Genomic DNA, 20,826 nt, shown 5'->3' with positions numbered 1-20,826 from the left:
CACATTTTGAACTGCGTAGAGACAGAGGCATCTTGCGTTGTGTGTGAGGCAAACAAAACTCAACATGTCAGATGTTGCAACCCCTGAAGAAGAGCTAACGCTAAAGCCAGAAGAATCTACTGCATCTGTGGAATCCGACATCGAGGACACGTCTCAAGAAACACCTAATGGCGTGAAAACGTGTATAAACGGTGTATTGTTCTGGCCGTCCCATCTGAGCCGCTGTTAACTCGTTAGCTAAGATGGAGTCCTGGAATGCTAGCTATTGTTAGCTAAGGCTCCTTGTAAACTATGTCGGAGCAGGGTGAAACTAGCAACCGTGATTTACGCGTGTTTTATCGCTTTGCCGCCAACACGATGGGAAAGATGTTCTAACGCTGACTTTTTTTCTTTACTCAAACCTCAATTATACGTTGTTGCTATTATTTGGGGCACGTTGCTAATCTCAGTTGTGTGTTGCTAATATAAAGGCTAATGCTAACATTGTCAAAGCTTTGGCTCAAACAAGCTAACATGAAAGCCCAGTCATTTGAGTAGATAAATGAATACGATGCACTTAATTATGCATATTTTATTTTAACTTAATAGACCGTGGTAGTGGTCGTACACATGTGCGTGTTTCTTGTTGCAGGCTAACAATAATGAATTAACGTTAAGAGTGTGAATGAATGAATGAATGAATGAATGAAATGAGCTCATGTTAAAGCGAGATAAAATCGCATTTCTGAATCCAACAACCATTTTAGCATTAAACTTCATGAAATAAAACTTTTATTTCTAGATATATTGACTTTTATGCCGCGCCTAATTCTGTCACATGTGACAAATAATTATACATGGATGTTTATAATTTTTTTGTTAAAATGGCATGAATTGTTGGTTTTAACACCCACCTAGCTATCACAAGAACCTAATATATATGTGCACAATTAGGGATGTAATGATATGAAAATTTAATATCGCAGTTATTGTGCCCAAAATGATCACGGTACTGTTGAAATGTGCTCAAAATGTTCAAAAAGTACTTATACACAGCCTGAAATAATATAACCAAGTTGTACTTTGGAAAAAAAACACCCCACAAATAAAATAATAGGCACAATGTACTTTCTGTTGGCAGAAACACTCAAATATTAACATGTAAACATCAAACATACAAATATGCATTAAAGATGGCACCTTATGGCCATTGCGTGACCATATTCCATATCAAGTTTGTGTTCAAGTGCGGTAATCAAACACAGTTATCATGATAATTAGAATTTAAATGGTAATACTAAACGCTGGGAATTTTACTGCGGTTTATCGTTATATTGGTAATTGTTACATCCCTATGCACAATTAAAGCATGAGTTTTGTACGAGGCTAAGGCTTAGGAGCCAGCGATTCATGATAATATATGAAAAATATTCACACTTTTTTTTAGTGCTTTTCAGCTCAGATAGTGCTTTAGAACTTAAATATCACCCAAGTAATATTCAAGATTACAAACATTTCAAATGCATAGATAAATACAAACACAGGCAACATGCAGCTGGCAAAAGAAACTATTCAGAACAATGAAGAAATAAGTGTAACTGTGACAGTTAGAGCTCAACAATTAGAGGAAATTAGAAGGAAATTTGTAAGCTTTGCACTGATTTGGAGTTTGTTCTTTTTGTAGGGAAGCCGAAGACTCCAGTCCTCCCAAAGATAAGCTTGATGGCAAAGAGAAGACCTCTGGAAGCCGAAGAGGAAACCGCTTTCACCCATACAAAGCAAACATGGTGGAGAAAAGAAAGGGGCTCAGAGGAACCGTGTGTTCATCAGCAACATCCCGTATGATATGAAGTGGCAGGCAATTAAAGATCTAATGCGTGAGAAAGGTAATTTCACCAGCAGTGGGGACGGTGTTTCCTCTTTTGTCTGTCTCTTCAGCTGAGTAGAAGTTCTTGACCTCTTTTCTTTTGTTAGCTGATGGTTCACTTTGCTTCTACCAGTAGTTACTTAGCTTCTTCCTTTTTTTCTGGATAGTGCATTGTAAGGAACAAGTATAGTGTGATATTAGGTTATTGGAGTTCTAATTTTATTTTTTGGATGGGCAACAATTTAGTTTGGGCTGATATGTCTGTGAGAAAAGGAAGATGACATTAGTTATTTTGTTACTTGTTTTATGGCATTGTCAGCTCCAAAATGTAACCTCAAAGTAGTAGTATCAGTAGTAGGATTGATTGTTGACTAATTTTGTTGTATCTGTTTCAAGGTGAACCCTTTTTTGATTATGTGAATGAAACTGCTGAAATGTTCTACCTAGAATTATGGGATCTTAAGAAGCCTTTTGAAAGGTTAAAGGGCAGTTTAAAAATTCTCACATGCCATTATATATGGAATCTGTCGACCAACTGATCAATGTTGAAGTGTTTTGAATTTCCCAGGTTTAATGTAGCTGTGTTTCTCTGGCCTTGGCCTTTGGGTGTCTCAGTCACTGCCCAGAAAAGGCATGGTGTTGTCTGGTGGGATGTTGGTCTGGGCTGACTGTTGATCATTAATGGGACATCTCCATCTGTAGCGGCGTTGCCAAGGCCAACAGCGACTTGAAGACTTGGTGACTTAAATCCCTTTGTTCTTTTGGTATTTTTTCCTTTGTATGTCTCATGTAGTTGGTGAGGTTACATACGTGGAGCTCTTTAAGGATGCAGAAGGAAAGTCAAGGGTAAGTGATGTGGTCAACTTGCTGCACGAGGTTTTAAATGCCCTCAGCAGTCTCTTATTAATCCAGTGCTCTTTTAGGTTCTGATCCTTTGGGTCTTACTATGTTACTGAACTGGAGTTATCGTAGGTTGTGTTTAGAGCCTGATAGATGGCTAATGATTGATATTCATTTGAAAGGGAGATGTCCTGTTGAATTTTATTTTTCTTTATTTTTTTGGAAAAGTAGCCTAATGAACTCATTTAAGAGAACACTTTTGCTTGTTGCTGTCATTTCAATTGCTGTAAAAGTTTTTGTTTGTTGGCTATTTTCCAAAGGGAAATGTGGGTTGTGTGATTTGTCTTATTGATTGACCCTTATGTCTCAAAATCACGTTACAATTCTGTTATGACACAGCTCTCTCTTCAAAGGAACAAAACAGCCCTGAATCATCCTGTAGTTTTTTTTTTTTTTATTTGTTAAATTTCATTTTAAAAGATGGCAAATGTTCAACATTTTTCTTTAACTGAATGACCCCAAACAATGTATTAACTATATATTGGATATATTAGTATGTCCAGTGGAATCACTCAGGTGTATGACTTAAGTCAAAACACGATGCTTAGGTGTTTGTAAATGATAAATGCATTTTTAATATCAAATACTGAATAAATGATACATTTTAAAAAGTATTAAATAGACTATTTCTGATGACCGTATGCTATTATTGACCTTGTAATCCTATTCACAGTACATTAGATCACAACCCAGATCCTGCTGGCTTAAGCCAGTAGCAAAATAATGACAAACATGCAACGTAGACAAGACTAGAAGCATGTGAATACATTTAATTTGGAATCTTCAAAGCCTTTGCTTGATTTTAACTGTGCTTTGTTTACCCCCTCAACATTGAATGGCTTCTACCTGGACTCTCATCCTTCTCCTGGTTAGGGGTGTGGGTAAGAAAAAGCATTACATTATCAGATTCATGTTTACATGGAGGTACTTGCACATTTCCCATAATGCCTTTCTCTGATTCAACAGTGTGGTGGAGTTCAAGGATGAAGAGTTTGTCAAAAAAGCAATAGAAACTATGAATAAGCATGACTTAAGTGGAAGGCCACTCAATCAAGGCAGTAAGAAACACACACACACACGCATACATACATACATATGTATGCATACATATATGTATTTTGTTCTTGTTTTGTGGTTGGTTTACACATAGTCATCCCATTCATATTCCTTATACCAGGGGTCAGCAACCCTGGTCCTAGAGAGCCACTATCCTGCATGTTTTAGATGTTTCCCTCCTCCAGCACACCTGATGGTCATTATCAGGCTTCTGCAGAGCTTGATGATAGGCTTATCATTTGAATCAGGTGTGTTGGAAGAGGGATACATCGAAAACATGCAGGATAGCGGCTCTCTAGGACCAGGGTTGCTGACCCCAAGCCTGGGAATCTGTTTGTAAACTGAAAAACTCAAAGTGGCGTATCCTTTGTTTTCTCCCACAGTTAAAGCTTTTTCTCCAAGTAGAAGAGGCTCCTTCACTTCTAGTGATGCTGTCTTAGGCTACGTTTACATATAGCCAGTATCTGGCAAAACTGAGGCACAGACGCAGACAAAAATCTATCGTTTACATGCTAATGATGGCCACGCCCACTGAAAACGATGGTTTCTAAAAACTCTGGCCAAAGTGGAGACTTTGGCAAATCTCTGTTTTCACGTTTGTGTGTAAACAGACGGAAATGGAGATCTCAAACAGACGTCCCAGTTTTTGAAGGAAATATTCTACCACTTCACATGTGATTATCCAGTACAGAGGAAGAGGATGGAGCTGATAAGGGCAGTTACAAGGATTAGAATGTTAACATCTTAGCTAATTAGCGCCCACTGCATCTGCTGAACAGGATCTTTGTGTATTTCCGTGATATAGAGTGAGACTTTTATGAGGTGTTTCCACATTTTCATCCTTCATATTTAGTTCATCAGTCCTTTATCTGTTCTGTCCAGTTCAGTTGAAAGTAAATGAGGTCATCATTTACGTCCGTGCGCAGCAGTCTCCAAGAACTAAAAACAAAACATGGTTTTGATAAACAGATGCAGCTGTTGACGACTACATAACTAACACGGTTGAACTCAACAGGGTTTAAACCCTTTTCATCCGCTCCAGCTCATCAGAAAAGCAGTTTGTGATGATAAATTCAGTCACAGGTTCATCCATGTGCATTTTAGGTTGGACGTCTCAGATTTGTTTGGACCTGGAACCAGGAAAACATGTGACGGTTACATCATCACTTAAACGGTTCATAACGGAAGTAATGTTTTGTTGTGAGTCCTTTCAGGATTCTGATTGGTTAATGGTACTCGACGTTCCTTTCATAGTGCCATCTACAGGCTTTCATGCTCTCGGCGGTGTAGATATATGGGGCCGTGGAAACTAAGATTTTTCTGAAAACGGTCACGTGTACACAGGAATATTACTGAGCATTTTTCCAGAGTCAAAAGTATTTTCCTCAAAAAGAATAAATTTTGCTCTGTATTGAGTAAATTTGGCTCTAAATTGAGTCTGGAGAGCTCTACTCGAAGAGTAATGTTTATTCTTTTTAGAGACGGACCAAATGTTATCTGGGTAGAGTAACATTTTCTTCAAGTAGAGTAAATTTTACTCTGACAAATTTCCTGTGTACAGGGTTTGTTTTGTTTTGTTTTACGGAGAGGGGAAAATATCAGTTTTCCAAAATACCCAAGCACATGTAAACATAGCCTTGATTTTCTTTTTTTTTTTTTTTTTTTGATCAATGTATTTTATTAATTTCAGTTTTTCAAACATACAATAAGACAAACACTGAGACATATGACAGAGGAATAAGACACCACAATAAAATAAATAAGAAAAAAATACAAGGTTCCACTATGTAATTACCCAATCACTTGTACACAGAACACTTTAACCGGAGTTGAAGTGCATTGTCAGCTGTTCTACATAAGAAATAAAAGGACGCTGTACCACATTAAACTTCTCCATTGATCCCTTCAATGTGTATCTAATCTTTTCTATTTTAAGGAAAAACATGACATCACATATCCATCTGCCAAAGGAGGGGGGTTGATTTTCCTTTTTACTCAAATCACAAAGCACCTCCCTAAGACATAGTGAATCCACTGTCAGATTTTTAAAAATCTCCTTTTGACAGATTCTCAAACCTCACCGTACATGTGGAATTATAGTGCTTCTATAATTACAGTATAGAACAGTCTGTAACTTTTATTCCATTTGGTTGATTTGAGTGGTTTATTATTTATTTTCAAGGATCCTGATGGAGAACATGCCAGACGAGTGCTACAGCGCATGGGCGGAGGGCAACAGGGAGGCCGGGGCCAGGAAATGGGACCCGGTGGAATGAACCTCCCACCATCCATCGCCAACAATCCCAACATACCTCCTGACGTTATCCACGCACTGCAAGGCGGGCGACTGGGCACCACCGTGTTTGTGGCCAATGTAAGGACATCCGAAAGCAGGGGTCTCAAACATGCGGCCCGGGGGCCAAATGCGGCCCGCCAAAGGGTCCAATCCGGCCCATATGATGAATTTGTAAAGTGCAGAAGATATTAACAGTCAAGGGCATCACTCAAAAATAACAGCATAATAACCTAAAAATAATGACTCCAAATGTTCCTGTTGGTTTAATGTGAAAAAATATGACATCATGCCTCTAAATAATGGCAACACCAATTTTTTGTCTTTGATTTATTGCAAAGAGCATAAAATTTTGATATCCTTTAATAATAAAACATCAATAACCTGAACAAAAATGAACAACCTGAAATGTCTAAAGAAAAATAAGTGTAAATTTAACAATATTCTGACTGTTTTGTGTCTTGGTAGATCTGATCTGTAATGCACACATAGAAATCATAAGGCATAATATTAATCAAATTTTTCTTCTTATTTTTCTTCAGAAATTTCAGTTTTTTTCTGGTTATTCACATCTTTTTTGCTTGGATAGTTTTGTAAAATGTAAATGATTTCATAATTTAATGTTTTTTGCTTATAAAAAATTTGGAGTTGTCATTATTTATAGGCTATTATGCTATTTTTTGACTGGTCCGGCCCACTGGAGATCAAACTGGGCTGATTGTGGCCCCTGAAAGAAAATGAGTTTGACACTCCTGTCCTAAAGGATTTAAAAATGCACTTGTTAGCCGTTCTGCATGATAATTAGAGATACTCATGTGCATTTGCCGCTTTTCAGCTTGATTTTAAGGTGGGCTGGAAGAAGTTAAAGGAAGTTTTCAGCATGGCAGGTGTGGTGAAACGAGCAGATGTAAAGGAGGATAAGGATGGGAAGAGCCGTGGAATGGGAACAGTCACTTTTGAGCAGTCACTGGAGGCCGTACAAGCCATATGTATCCTTTTTATAATACAGAATTCAAATGTAATAATGGATTATTGAAAAGACCTCTGCAGCCGTGTTCTGTACTGGCCTTGACTCTGGATTCAGCCATGTTCAACGGGCAGATGCTCTTTGACAGACAGATGCATGTCAAATGGTATGTTACTTTACTAATGCAAACCTACTAAAGTGATGTAGAATGAGGGGGAAAAAAGCCTTATTTACATCACATCATGTTATTTTATAGGATGAGAAATCTCTCCCTCTGGATGATTTCCGTCAAGTAGAAAAAGCACCTCCGTTGCCACGTGAGTAGCCGTTTGTTCCAACGTCAATTGTTGATATTTTTTTTAAACAATGTTTATATTTGTCATTTTATCAGTATAACAAACCAACCTCCTCAGATAGAGGAGCAGGAAAAGAAATAAAAGAACAGAAAACAAACTAGAAAAGCGCTCAGAGAGCGCAGACCTCCGCCAAGGCAGCTCAGTCTCCCATGCTGTGATCTACTGAAATAATACCTGGACTTTGGACTTAGACCCTTGGCATTGTTGTTAGTGCCTTTTTGTGTTTTCCTCTATTTCATGTGTTTTGCCAAGATATAAAAATAACAATAATATTAGTTGAATGAAAATTCCAAAACTCCACTATTTTTTCCTATTCTGGATCATGGTATCCAGAATTTTGTGAGGCTCCAGATCAATCTTCAATATCTTGTAGAACCTGTTGGGAACTTATGTTGTATTTTTTTTTTTTTTTTTATCAAGCACTCTGACCATTCATTGTGGAGTTGCATGTACATATGATGAAATATACCTATCTCCCACTGATAAAGAATCTTTTTAAAAATTCCTGGATCCAGACAGTGATCCGGATCATTCCCAAAATCGAATCATTTGTTACTCGTCCCATTTCAGACATGTCCTGAAAATTTCATCGAAATCCGTCCATAACTTTTTCAGTTATCTTGCTAACTAACCAATAAACAAAAAAACAAACCCTGGCGAAAACAGAACCTCCTTGGGGGAGGTAACAAATGAAAAGAACAGCCTGTGTCTGTGTCAGAATGTGTTTAGGTCCCTTAATAGACACATTTGTCTCTGAATGTCAGCCATTTCCCTCAGTTTTTCATAAAGAGATTTTCTTTCAACTTCAGTTTATATGTAAGTTGTTCCATGACAAGTATATGGTCTATGATTGAAAGCCATTGTTTGTAAGACGGAGCATCAGTCTTAAGCCAGTTCTTTGTTATGGCCTTTTTCCTGGCCACTAGGAGAATCTTGACAAGATATGTCTTCTTTATGCACCTTTTCTTCCAAATGTCCAAGGTACAGAACAAGACAAGAATTTGGGATTGCATATCCCAACACATCACAGAGAGCTGAGTGAACCTTCCCCCAGAAGGGTTGAAGATTTGTGCATTTCCAAAACATCAGTTGTTGATTTAAATCTGTCAGGGATTAAGTATTACACTAATATAAAAGGTATTAGAAGTACAAAACCCATGGATGTTTGTATGTAGAGCTGGAACGATTAATCTACTCAGTGATTTAAAAAAAAAAAAAAAAAATCATTCAACCACAATTCTCCTGAATCAAAGCTTTGTTTCCTTCATTTCTCTGCTGTTAAACATTGGTTCCACTGTTGTGTTTCACACGGACATGTATTGTGACGCACAAAGAAGCCTCAATTCAGGAAGAACTGCAATAGAATATTTCCCTTCAATCAATTCGAGTCGATTAATGGAATCGTGAATTTTTGCATTCGCTTCAAGCACCTAATAGATTGCAGCTCTATTTGTATTGGTGTATTTTTTTAGTGAAGTGCAGGGAGATGATGTTTGTCCAGAAATTGTTTTATACTCCATATTCTGCATTGTTTGGATATGTATAGACATTAGTAACTCAGGAAAGCCTCTTTTTACTTTAAACTTAACTGAGCAAAAAGTGATGTTGGCTTCCTCATAGGGGTGTTTATTGGCAAGAATCTGGTTATATGATACATATCACAATACTAGGATCACGATACGATATATCACAGTATATCACGATACTGTTAAAAGGTCAGTTTTTTGTTTGCTTCTGTTTTTTATGATTATTTCGTAGAAGAATTGAATTACACAAGAAATATGCACCAATACTAAACACATTTTTATTTGATCACAACAGGATCTAATGCTATATCACAAAATTTTCCTTTGTTAAAACTTAAATTCTCTTTTACAGACATTACAGTTTAAGATCCCGTTCAAATGTTCATATTCTATTAGTTCATAACTAACATTATAACGTTATTTTTGTGCCGTCTCAACAAAGGAACTAACATTTTTCAATAAAACAGTGTTAAGTAATAAAATAAAATATGATAAATAATAATAATAATATAAAGTAATAATAAGAAAAAATAGAAACAAAAAATAAAAACAAAAAATAAAATGAACCTCCACAATATCTGCATTTGAATAAATACCTAACAATATTGATACAGTACTTTTTAATATCGATACAGTATTGTGAAATGAAATATCGTGATATATTGCAGAACTGATATTTTCTTACACCCCTACTTCCTCATGTCTTGCATATAAATTACAGAATGTTCTTCAGCCTGTTACTGTTCCCATTGTTTAACTGTCCTTTATATGCGGTGTGTGTTTTGTGTGTAGGAGGTCTAGGTGGTATTGGAATGGGACTGGGACCAGGTGGACAGCCTATAAATGCCAATCGTCTGAGTGGGGGAGGAGGCATGGGCTCCATGGGCCCCGGAGGTCAGTGACTGTCTTCAGGAAATGCTTATATATAGGTTGAAAATGTAGTCTTTTATTCGTCACAAGTATGGTTTCCCACTGGGTCATGTTACAGATGTTACATAATGCATTTGTGTAAATTTATGTCAGTGGGAAACCAAGCTGCAGTTAATGTCTAAGCCGTTCAGTAACAGACGGTAGGATGACATGCATGTGGCTCATCTTTTGACCCTATGTGTCCAATATAGGTTACAGAGATAAGAAGGTGGAAGTGTTAGCAGGTGAAACACAGGACGTCTGTAGGACATCATTGTGACTGACATGGTGTTTAATGTCACCTTTGTACAGCAGGGTTGAACGTGTTTTTTTTTTTTTTTTATACCAGCCCATTCAGACAGATGGATTAGACGTCTTCTTGCCTGAAGTCAGTGAACACTTGCCTTTGTACGGATAGTTTGGATGTTTTAGCACAGGGGTCTCAAACATGCGGCCCACCAAAGGTTCCAATCCGGCCCGTGGAATGAATTAGCAAAGTCCAAAAATTCCACAGTCAAGGCTGTGGAACTCATTTTAGTTCAGGTTCCACATACAGACCAATATGATCTACAGTCAAATAATAAGCAGAATAACCGACAAAAAAGCATGACTCCAGATTTTCTTCTCAGTTTGATATGAAAAAAATAATCTTACATTATGTCTATAAATAATGACAACTTCAAGTTTTTGTCTTTGCTTTAGTGCAAAAAAAATTAGATTATGAAAATATTTACATTTACAAACTATCCTGTAGCAATAAAACATGAATAACCTGAACAATATGAACAACCTGAAATGTCTAAAGAAAATTAAGCACAATTTTAACTATTTTCTGCCTGTTCCTCAGTGTTTGTGTCTTTGTAGATCCGATCCATAATGCACACGTATAAAGGATAAGTTGAGTCATAATATTGTTAAAATTGCACTTATTTTTCAAGAAATTTCAGTTTTTTCAGGTTATTCACGTCTTTTTGTTTGGATAGTTTATAAAAGTAAGTATTTTCATAATTTAATGTTTTGGGGTTTTTTTTTTTACACTAAAACAAAGATAAAATTTGGAGTTGTCATTATTTCTAGGTTATTGTGTTATTATTTTACTGGTCCGGCCCACTGCAGATCAAATCGGGCTGAATGTGGAACCTGAAAGAACATGAGTTTGAGAGCCCTGGTTTAGCAGGTATCAAATAACAGCAAATACTAAAGTTACCTGTCATGTTTGACAGAGATGGAAAGGAAGCAAGATAGATTCTTCTCAGCACCACAAAGAAACCTGTTTTCCACTTTGTTCTTTGCACTTCACCTCCTGTGTGCAAACCCTGTTCTGTGTTTGACTGCTCTTCTCTTTCACAGTGATGGACGTTCCTGGTTATGGTGGAATGAACAGACTGGGAGGAGGTATGGGCAGTCACTACAGTGTAATTACATAACGACTGGGGATGCAAATTATCAATCCATTAATCATTAGTTGGTTGACCTTATTGACCGATTAACGATTAATTGATAAGCAGCGATTTTCCTGAGAACCTAAATTTCTTTCAATACGGTCTATAAAAATAAAAGCTAAATATTGTTTGTACTTCATGACAAAAGCATGTCATGTTCCTTAATGATTGATTTATTGAACCGTTGGATACAGTCAGTGTCAAGGTTCTAATAGTTTGTATTTTTCATTCTAGTTTAGTTTTATTTAGTTTTGACTTTTTTGTCTTTAATTCAGTTAGTTTTAATTTGTTTTTAGAGCAGGTTCGCTAGTTTTTATTAGTTTTCATTTTTTTCTAAATGCTTATTTTTAGTTTAGTTTTAGTATTAATTTTAGTTTTGTCGTATGTTTTCTCTTCTTCTCCGTCGTATTCAAATAAATCCCAGACAGGACTCTGCTGCTTTCTCCCAACTTTAGTCTGCATGTTTCCAGGTAGAGTGGGGACCAGAAGACGACTGGAAACCACAAGTGACAGACCGTCAAGTGTCGTATGGTGCCGCTAGCTAAAATTGCTAGAGCAAAATAAACCGCTTTCGTACTAATCCGATATTGACAAAGATGAAAACGAAGGGAATTTTATCCATAATTTGTATATGTTTTAGTTAGTTTTGTAAACACCAATACAGCTTCAGTTAGTGAGCTGCTTTTTTCTTTTATAGTTTTTATTTATTTCAGTTAACGAAAATGTTTTTTCAATTCTTGTTTTCGTCATTTCATCAGTTTTCGTTAACGATAATAACCTTGGTCAGTGTTTCCTGTAGAATTCATCTGTTGGTGTGGCGGTGTTTGCACGCACGTACGTTTCGTCGGTCGGTGGGTGGGGTGCATGCAGGCGCGCTTCGTCGGTGGGGTGGGGGGTTACTCGGCCGCATGTGCGCCAGGGGATGCGTGTGTGTTGGTTGGTAACTGCGTGCGTCACTTTCCATCCTACTTCTCATATTATGGGGGTTTGAGGCGGTGCAGTCCATGCTCCCGCAGAAGTGGAAGTGAAACTTTTTGCTCATTTATCTTTTCCCTACCTCCTGAAGCCTCACAAACTTTAATGAAGTTGATTAATTGTTTACATCCCTACTAATGACTGCATTTAAAGTAAAATCCCCCTTGTTTTGAACAGGAATGGGTGGAGGCAGCAGCGGCTTTGGGGGTATGGACAACATGGGAAACATGGGGGGCTTCGGAGGAAGAGATATGGCACCAGTCGGCAGGATGGGAGGTGAGTTTAAGGCAGTCTGAGCACAGCTGAGGGTCTTCTCAATGGTTGGATTTATTTGTATGTGTCTTTGTTTATTAGACATGTACCGGTCAGGAATGGGTGGAATGGATCGGGATTTTGGCCACAGTGACATGTCAGTGAATCGAGGATTTGGGGATTCATTTGGAGGAATGGGTAAATACGTACTGTGACTACCACTGCACTCACTGGTCCACTGGCCCTCTCTTCACTCCAGACAGTTCCACCAGTGTCTGTATTAGGGATGTAACGATATGAAAATTTCATATCACGGTTATTGTGACCAAAATTATCACGGTTATCATTATTATCGCAGTATTATTGAAATTGTGCTCAAAAGTTCAAAAAGTACTTATACACACACTGAACTAATTTAACCAAGTTGTATTTTTAAAAAAAACAACAAATAAAATAATTGGCACAATGTACTTTCTGTTGCAGAAACATTCAAGTATTAACCCTTAGTGGTCTGAACCTATTTTGTCTGTTTTTCAGTCCTTTTGATTTGGCCTTTATATACTATATAAACAAATGTTTACTATACCCATGTTTGGGATCTGTTTTTCAGCACTTCATCTATATCATCTGTCTATTATTTTTTCACTTTAACCTACTATATCAACATAAAAGGCCAGAAAACACAAAAAAATATGAAATGTGATTTGAAAAATGTTTATACTTTATTGCATAAATAACACACAGATGCTTAACAAACCTTTTCAAAGACTTTAAAAGTGAATATTGGTTCCAAATATTAGGTATAGAAAATCAAAATTGTAATAAATTAAAACTGTACTCAAATATTCTTTACATAGGATTTTTTCTCCTAAAAGTGCGGTAATCAAACATGGTTTCATGATAATTAGAATTTAAACGGTAATACTAACCATTGGCAATTTTACCCTGGTTAATCGTTATACTGGTAATCGTTACATCCCTAGTCTGTACATCTACAAACTCCACCTGATCTGCCTTCACTACAGTCACAGCTCCACCCATACTCTTGGTTCCAGCAGTTTCATTAACCTTCTCATTTCCAAAGCCCGGACCACTCGGTCCATCCTCATTCCAGTTTTCTGCTTTTCTGCTAATGATTGGAATTACTTACAAAATTCCCTAAAACTCACCTCATTCATATCAGTCTCATTGTTGTAAAGGTCAGTGAACTACCCTTCAGGACCACTGCGCCTGTTCTTAGCCTTTTCCATTTATGTGACATTCTGTGATCGCTCATACATATAATGTGTTCTGTTTTTCATCCTGTCTGTGTGCTGCCTCTTGGTCAGGTCATGATTGGAAATGAGAATGAGTTCTCAACTAACTTACCTAAAGATTAAACAAATAAATAAAATACACAGTGGAATGTCTACTAAGGGTTGATGTTTAGTGTTTGAGACTTAGGCTCCATTCACACTGCAGGTAAATGTGGCCCAAATGTGATTCTTTTTTTTTTTTTTGTCCATATGTGACCTGTATCTGATCTGTTAAAGACCGTTTGAACAGCACTAATCTGACCCAGACCACTTTCACATGTGGTCCTAAATCTGACCCGGACCACTTTCATATGTGGTCCTAAATCTGACCCGGACCACTTTCATATGTGGTCCTAAATCTGATACGTATCTAATATTTTCCAATGTGACTTCAGTCTGAACGTCCAGGTCACATTTATCCGACCTTTACGTCACTGAAATGCGACAAACGTCACAGTTCTGCACCAATGCAAGATCCCTCCATATTTCCTTCTATAAACACAGTGTGTGTCTGCGTGGTCTCGTATTCAATCAGGACCTCTTTAGTGCATGTGGGTCACTTCAGGACCTCTTTAGTGCATGTGGGTCACTTCAGGGTCACATTCAGTACAGACTCAAAACTGATAGAAGTCACATTTAATGTGGAATATGAACCAACACACAGAAAAATCCAAATTGTACATTAAGACCTGCTGTCTGATCGTAGTGATAGTGTTTTTTTAATGTGTTATGTTGTGTACTTAATGTGTTGGTGTTTTTGTGTGAGTTTTTAATAGAATACAACAGTGACTTGAATTCTCTCGTCTAGGTGGAGGTTTTGGAGGAATGAGCAGCGGTGGAATGGGACACATGGGGACTGGATTAGGTACAAGAAACATCCCACCTGTCTGTCAGTATCTGTTGTAAACCACATACATGTTGTATTTTACTGTTATTTTAAACTCTTATGTCAAACCGTGCTTCCTTTTTTTGTACTGTTTTCATTTCAAACTTTTATTGTATCGCTTCTATGCAACTCCTTATGAACGACTATCAGATTAGATGGATTAGATTAGATTATTACAGTGTGAGGAGATCATGACTTTCTGAACAGATGATAAAAGGATCAGGTGTTTGGAGCGGCTGTCTTCTCTAACAGATGAGCTCTGCTCTACAGCGGCTGTCCAGGCCTGATACTGAACCAAACACATGCTTTAGGACTGGGTTTCGGATGTGTCAATAGTAGGGCTGTGGATTGGCAAGAATCTGGCGATACAATACAAATCACAATACTAGGATCACGATACGATATATCATGATACTGTTAAAAGGCAATTTAAAAAAAATAATTTCTTTGAAGAATTGAATTAAACCAGAAATATGCACAAATACTAAACACATTTTTATTTGATCAGAACAGGAACTAATGATATATCACAAAATGTTCCTGTGTTCAAACTTAAATTCTGTTTTGCAGACATTACAGTTTAAGATGCTGTTCAAATGTTCATTTTCTATTAGTTCAGAACTAACATCAGAGCATTATTTTTGCGCAGTCCCAACAAAGGAACTAACATTATTTAATAAAAGAGTGTTAAATAATAATAATAATAATAATAAATAAAACATAAACAAAAAAGAAAAACAAAAGAACAAAAATGAACCTCCACAATATCTGCATTTGAATAAATACTGAAAAATATCAATACAGTACTTTTTAATATCGATACAGTATTGTGAAATGAAATATCGCAATATATTACAGAACCGATATTTTCTAACAGCCCTAGTCAGTAGTAATCTAAATGATAAGATTAAAGAATTGGGGACAAATGTTTGTGTAGTGGTGTTGACAGTTGACCTGAGGCAGAGTAAGGGTCATTCTAAATTAAGCCATTATGAAATAAATGGATATAATGTCATAAAGAATTATCGCATTTTGAAATATTAAAGCACCATATTTTTCTCAAACATATTGTTCACATATCTTTCCATAGTTTTTGTGTTTTTTAGCTTTTGTGTCAAGCAAAAGCAGAATCTCATGCATGAAAGGGTCAGGTGGGTTTATTATTGGAATAATTCATAAAACATTTGGAATATTGAAGTTCCTCAGGCATCTAGACTCTAACTTTGACATTTTATGACCTTTTTTTGACTTTTCTTTTGTAACACAGTAAACTTGCAAGGAGGTGGGACTTAATCTATTCTGTTACCATGTGTAACTGCTGAAATTACAAGTTCTTGGACAGAAATAATGAAGTGCATGATTATTCAGTTTCATCGTTATCATTATCTGAGTATATTTAATGGGAAAACCCTATAAAACACTGATAGTCACTCATTACCATATTTAATTCTGCATTAATTGAACTGACTTGACGGTCATATGTGTTGCAGGTGGTGGAATGGGGAATATGGGCCTGGACCGGATGGGGTCCAGCTTTGACCGGATGGGCATGTCGGGAATGGACATGAACCGTGGATACGGAGGCTTTGGAGGCGGAGGAGGACCGAGTCACATGACCGGAGGCATGTCCGACAGGGGCTCTGGGTCCAAAGGAGGATGTCAGATCTTTGTGCGAAATGTAAGTGCAAAAAGAGATCAATAGATTCTCGAGGTTTGAGTCTAGGAGTCACGTTGTAACTGGGATTTTTATTAAGGGCTGATGTTTTCTGACAGTGAAAAGTTCATCAGCGACACTCAGAAATTAACTTTTTTACTTTATTAGAAACGGTTGAACTGAACTTGAAGCCAAAGTAATAAATACTAAATAAATGAAAATCTCATTAAACTTAAATTAATTAGTCAATAAATTTGAAAGTGAACATCTAACTAACAGCGAAAAGGTGAGGTTTATTTTATTTGATTGTTTTTTAGCTTCTCTTTTCAGTACTTCCACTTAAAGATGCGGGAGACTTTCGTGACCAATTTTTCATCAAATCTGTGAAACCTCAGTCATATCCTCAGTATCATGAATCTGTTTGTCTGTGATTACTCACCTGAATCTCTTGCATTACGGTGAACAGTTTCTCAGTGCCATCCACCAGAAACAAACCATGTGTTTACAAACAGTCGGAGGGAACTCGGACATCTTCGGAAATTTGTCGCGACGTACATTGTGGGAAACGCTGGTTCGTGCAGCCGCCTGACAGCAGCAGGTACTAAAGACACGATGTGGAACCGGCAGGAGCTCCCTTCCCTCTAGCGCGACCATATGATATTATATGGATGAAAAAAACACGATGCGGAAACGGCCGGCGGAATATGCATAGAGGGAAGGGAGCTCCTGCCGTTTCCACGTTGTGTCTGTAGCAGCTGCCGCTGACAGATGGCGGAGCAAACCGGCGTTTCCCACAATGCACATATTGACAAAATTCCTCAGATGCCAGAGTTACCTCCTGGCTCAGTTTGTAAACACATGGTTTGTTTCTGGTGGATGGCACTAAGAAACTGTTCACCGTGAGGAAAGCCATTCAGGTGAGTAATGACACAGACTTACAGATTCATGATACTGAGGATATGACTGAGGTTGGACTGATTTGATGAAAAATTGGTCACGAAAGTCTCCAGCACCTTTTAATTAAATTTCAAAAAAAATTTTATTATCATGTCAATCAAGGTCAGTGAAGTTACCATATTTGGTTCCTTACCCATAAGGGACAACAAAATCTGCCTGGTTTTAACATTTATAGGAGACAGGGAGAGCTGTAGGTTTGTGATTTAATGTAAAAGAGCATGAGAACTCTAGAACTGGACAGTGGTATAAATATGATTTTATGTTCTTATTATCATTTATTGTCTTCCAAAAGTAGCTTGTATAAGAAGTTTTAGAAGTTACCAATAGTGTCGGTGCATTTGCGTGGGATAAGAGCAGAAGACAGTTGGGAAATCCTTTTGATATGTCAGTCACATGAGCGTTATGTTTGACCTGGATGATCATTGGTGTGTTGCAGTTGTCCTATGACCTCACATGGCAGAAGCTGAAGGAGAAGTTCAGTCACTGTGGTAGGTGTTTGACACACGCCGGAACTTTAAAATGACAATTAAAAGCAAGGGTTACACAACAAAAACCACCCACACATACAGGCTCTGAAAAAGTCTGAAGTCCTGAATGTACAAACCTGCATTTAATACCTTAAAACAGGTGTCAAACATGCGGCCCGGGGGCCAAATCTGGCCCACCAAAGGTCCAGTGTAGCCTGTAGGATGAATTACACTGAAGATATGAAGATATTAACAATCAATGGTGTAAAAATCATTTTAATTCAGGTTCCACATACAGACCGTTAGATCTCAGCTGGGTCACATCAGTAAAATAGTATCATAATAACCTATAAATAATAATAAACTGCAGATTTTATCTTTGTTTTAGTGAAAAAAAAGTTAAATTCCATGAAAATGTTTGCATTAATATACCCTTTTACAAAAAATGTGAATAACCTGAACAAATGTGAACAACCTGAAGTGTCTTAAGAAATGTAAATGCAATTTTACCAACGCTCTGCCTGATACTAAGTGTTTTGTGTATTTGTAATTGTAATGCAAGTTGTAACGCACATGTGCAAATGACAAACTGATAATCTGAGGCATATTGTTAAAATTGCACTTGTTTTTCTTAAGACATTTCAAGTTGTTCATGTTCTTCAGATTGTTAAGGAAATGATGTAGATGTAAACATTACCATAATTTAATTTTACTTTTTTCACTGGTACTATTTTACTGGTCCGGCCCACTGGACATCAAATTGGGGTGAATGTGGAACTGAACTAAAATTAGTTTGAGACCCCTGCCTTAAGAGTATTTAAAAGGTTTTAAATTTGATATAGTAGGTCTTCAGTTCTGTTTCCATAAACGTGTTGGCTGTGTTGTGTTTAAATGTGTCCAAACTGCAAAGACAGTAACATTATTTGACTCAGTTCCATTTGTTCCAACCCAATAATTTATATTGAAATTAGGAACATATTATTGCTGACTTTGCTCCTGGTGGGAAATGACTTGTCCTGATGGGAATCAAGGCGTTGGAGTTAATAAATACATTTTCCTGTAGTCTAGGAGTCACGCAAATTTAGCGGTGTATGAAAATATCGTTTCTGCAGTATTGTGATATTTCATTTCCCAATGTTGTATCAATATTAAAAAGTACTGTATCGATATTTTTAAGTATTTATTCAAATGCAGATATTGTGGAGGTTCATTTTTGTTTTTCTTTTATTTATTATTATTTAACACTTTTATTAAATAATGTTAGTTCCTTTGTTGGGATTGAACTAAAATACTGTTCTGATGTTAGTTCTGAACTAATAGAATATGAACATTTGCACAGGATCTGAAACTGTAATGTCTGTAAAACAGAATTTCAGTTTGAACACAGGAACATTTTGTGATATAACATTAGATCCTGTTGGGATCAAATAAAAATGTGTTTAGCATTTGTGCAGATTTCTGGTGTAATTCAATTCTTTAAGGAAATAATCATTAAAAAAAAGAAAAACAAAAAATTACCTTTTTAACAGTATCGTGATATATCGTGATACATCGTATAGCGATCCTAGTATTGTGATTTGTATCGTATCGCCATGTTCTTGCTGATACACAGCCCTAGTGTTTGGACCGCTGTGTTTGTGTGGAACATGGTTAAAGCGTTTTCATCGTGCATCGGTTTCCCAGCTCAGTCGTTGCTCGTTGTTTTGTGCTGCAGGTCAGGTCATGTTCGCAGAGATCAAGATGGAGAACGGAAAGTCGAAGGGCTGCGGAACGGTGAGGTTCGACTCAGCAGAGAGCGCCGAGAAGGCCTGCAGGATGATGAATGGAACCAAGATCAACGGGCGCGAGGTGGACGTCCGCATCGACCGTAACGCTTAGAGCTTTCGTAGAAGCGGCGTCCGCGTTCAGCCCTCTCTGCCAATGATCTTTTGTTTTGTTTTAAAAACACACTTTTCTTCATATCTCCACCGTGTCCACCGTTTGGTTTGTTGTTTAGACACTATACGACATAGCTCTTTTATCTTTTGTTTTGTAAAACCCTTTTTAATTTGTCAGGCAGTTTATTGGAACAAATAAAAGTTTTTAATTTTTAAACCCGGTGCTTGTAAATTCTGGTCAAAGTCTCCAAAGCAGTTGTTGCGCTCAGGGTTGAAGTGAGGCTGGAGTTTGTGTTTCTGTTTGAGTTACAGCTTCTACAGGTGGAACACTTGGCTTTTCACAAAACGCAGACATGTAAGGAAAAAAGTGACAAATGGAATTTATCAGGTAGCTTTAACGAGGGGATGTTTGGATTCCTAAAGGTTTAAGATCAGTCGTTCCAGTTCAGTTTCCTTTTTTTTTTTTTTTCCCTCCTATTTGTGGACAGGAGTTTCACAACTTTATACAAAAAGAAAAGAAAACTGTCCACCATAAGGACATTCCATAAAAATTTTAAAAACTGCATCTGAAAAAGTTGCATCATGATGTTTCCAATATAGGCACTTATTTAATAAAAAAAACAAAAACGCTGGTACTTTGCTGACATTTCCTGGGTTCTAGGAGGTTAATTCAAGATTTTTTTTTTTTTTTGCTTAATTCAAGATTTTTTTTTGCTCAATTCAAGATTTTTGTGTGTGTGTGTAATTCAGAATTTTTTTTTAGCTTAATTCAAGATTTTTTTTTTGGCTTAATTCCAGATTTTTTTTTTTTTTTTTAATTCAAGATTGTTTTTGCTCAATTCAACCCAAAAAATCTGCCAATGGAACAAGTGAAAATTATCTTGTTCAGATTTGTTGAAATCAGATTTTCCAGATCTATTGTCTATAAATCAGTTCTTAAATCTCACTGAAAAGTTCCTCTTTAGGTGATTCTGTCTGATTTTAAGTGTGTCAAGATAAAATTCAAGATTTTTTTTTTTCTGGCTTAATTCACGATATTTTATTTTGCGTAATTCAAGATTTTTTTTGCTCAATTCAAGAGTTTTTTTTGATTCAAGATTTTTTTTTTGCATAATTCAAGATTTTTTTTTGCATAATACAAGATATTTTTGCTTATCATCCTCAGACC

The 20,826-nt window shown here is 36.9% G+C and overlaps 1 protein-coding gene across 1 annotated transcript; it reads left to right on the top strand.

Annotated features, from left to right (window-relative positions):
• On the top strand, window positions 1-19,877 carry LOC115415402 (myelin expression factor 2-like). The gene is given in 18 exon segments (XM_030128972.1): window positions 1-180; window positions 1,664-1,755; window positions 1,758-1,865; window positions 2,640-2,692; window positions 3,620-3,627; window positions 3,713-3,796; window positions 5,975-6,176; window positions 6,931-7,084; window positions 7,180-7,232; window positions 7,319-7,379; window positions 9,737-9,838; window positions 11,204-11,248; window positions 12,448-12,546; window positions 12,625-12,720; window positions 14,626-14,682; window positions 16,194-16,381; window positions 17,751-17,802; window positions 19,496-19,877. Coding segments are annotated over 18 exon segments (1,734 nt in total). The 5' UTR covers window positions 1-64; the 3' UTR covers window positions 19,660-19,877.
• Window positions 19,878-20,826: the final 949 nt, after the last annotated feature.

The sequence above is a fragment of the Sphaeramia orbicularis genome, chromosome 3, assembly GCF_902148855.1.
Source record: "Sphaeramia orbicularis chromosome 3, fSphaOr1.1, whole genome shotgun sequence".
NCBI lineage: Eukaryota > Metazoa > Chordata > Actinopteri > Kurtiformes > Apogonidae > Sphaeramia > Sphaeramia orbicularis.
The sequence above is the reverse complement of the archived record's forward strand: the minus strand, read 5'-3'. Positions and strand labels throughout refer to the sequence as shown.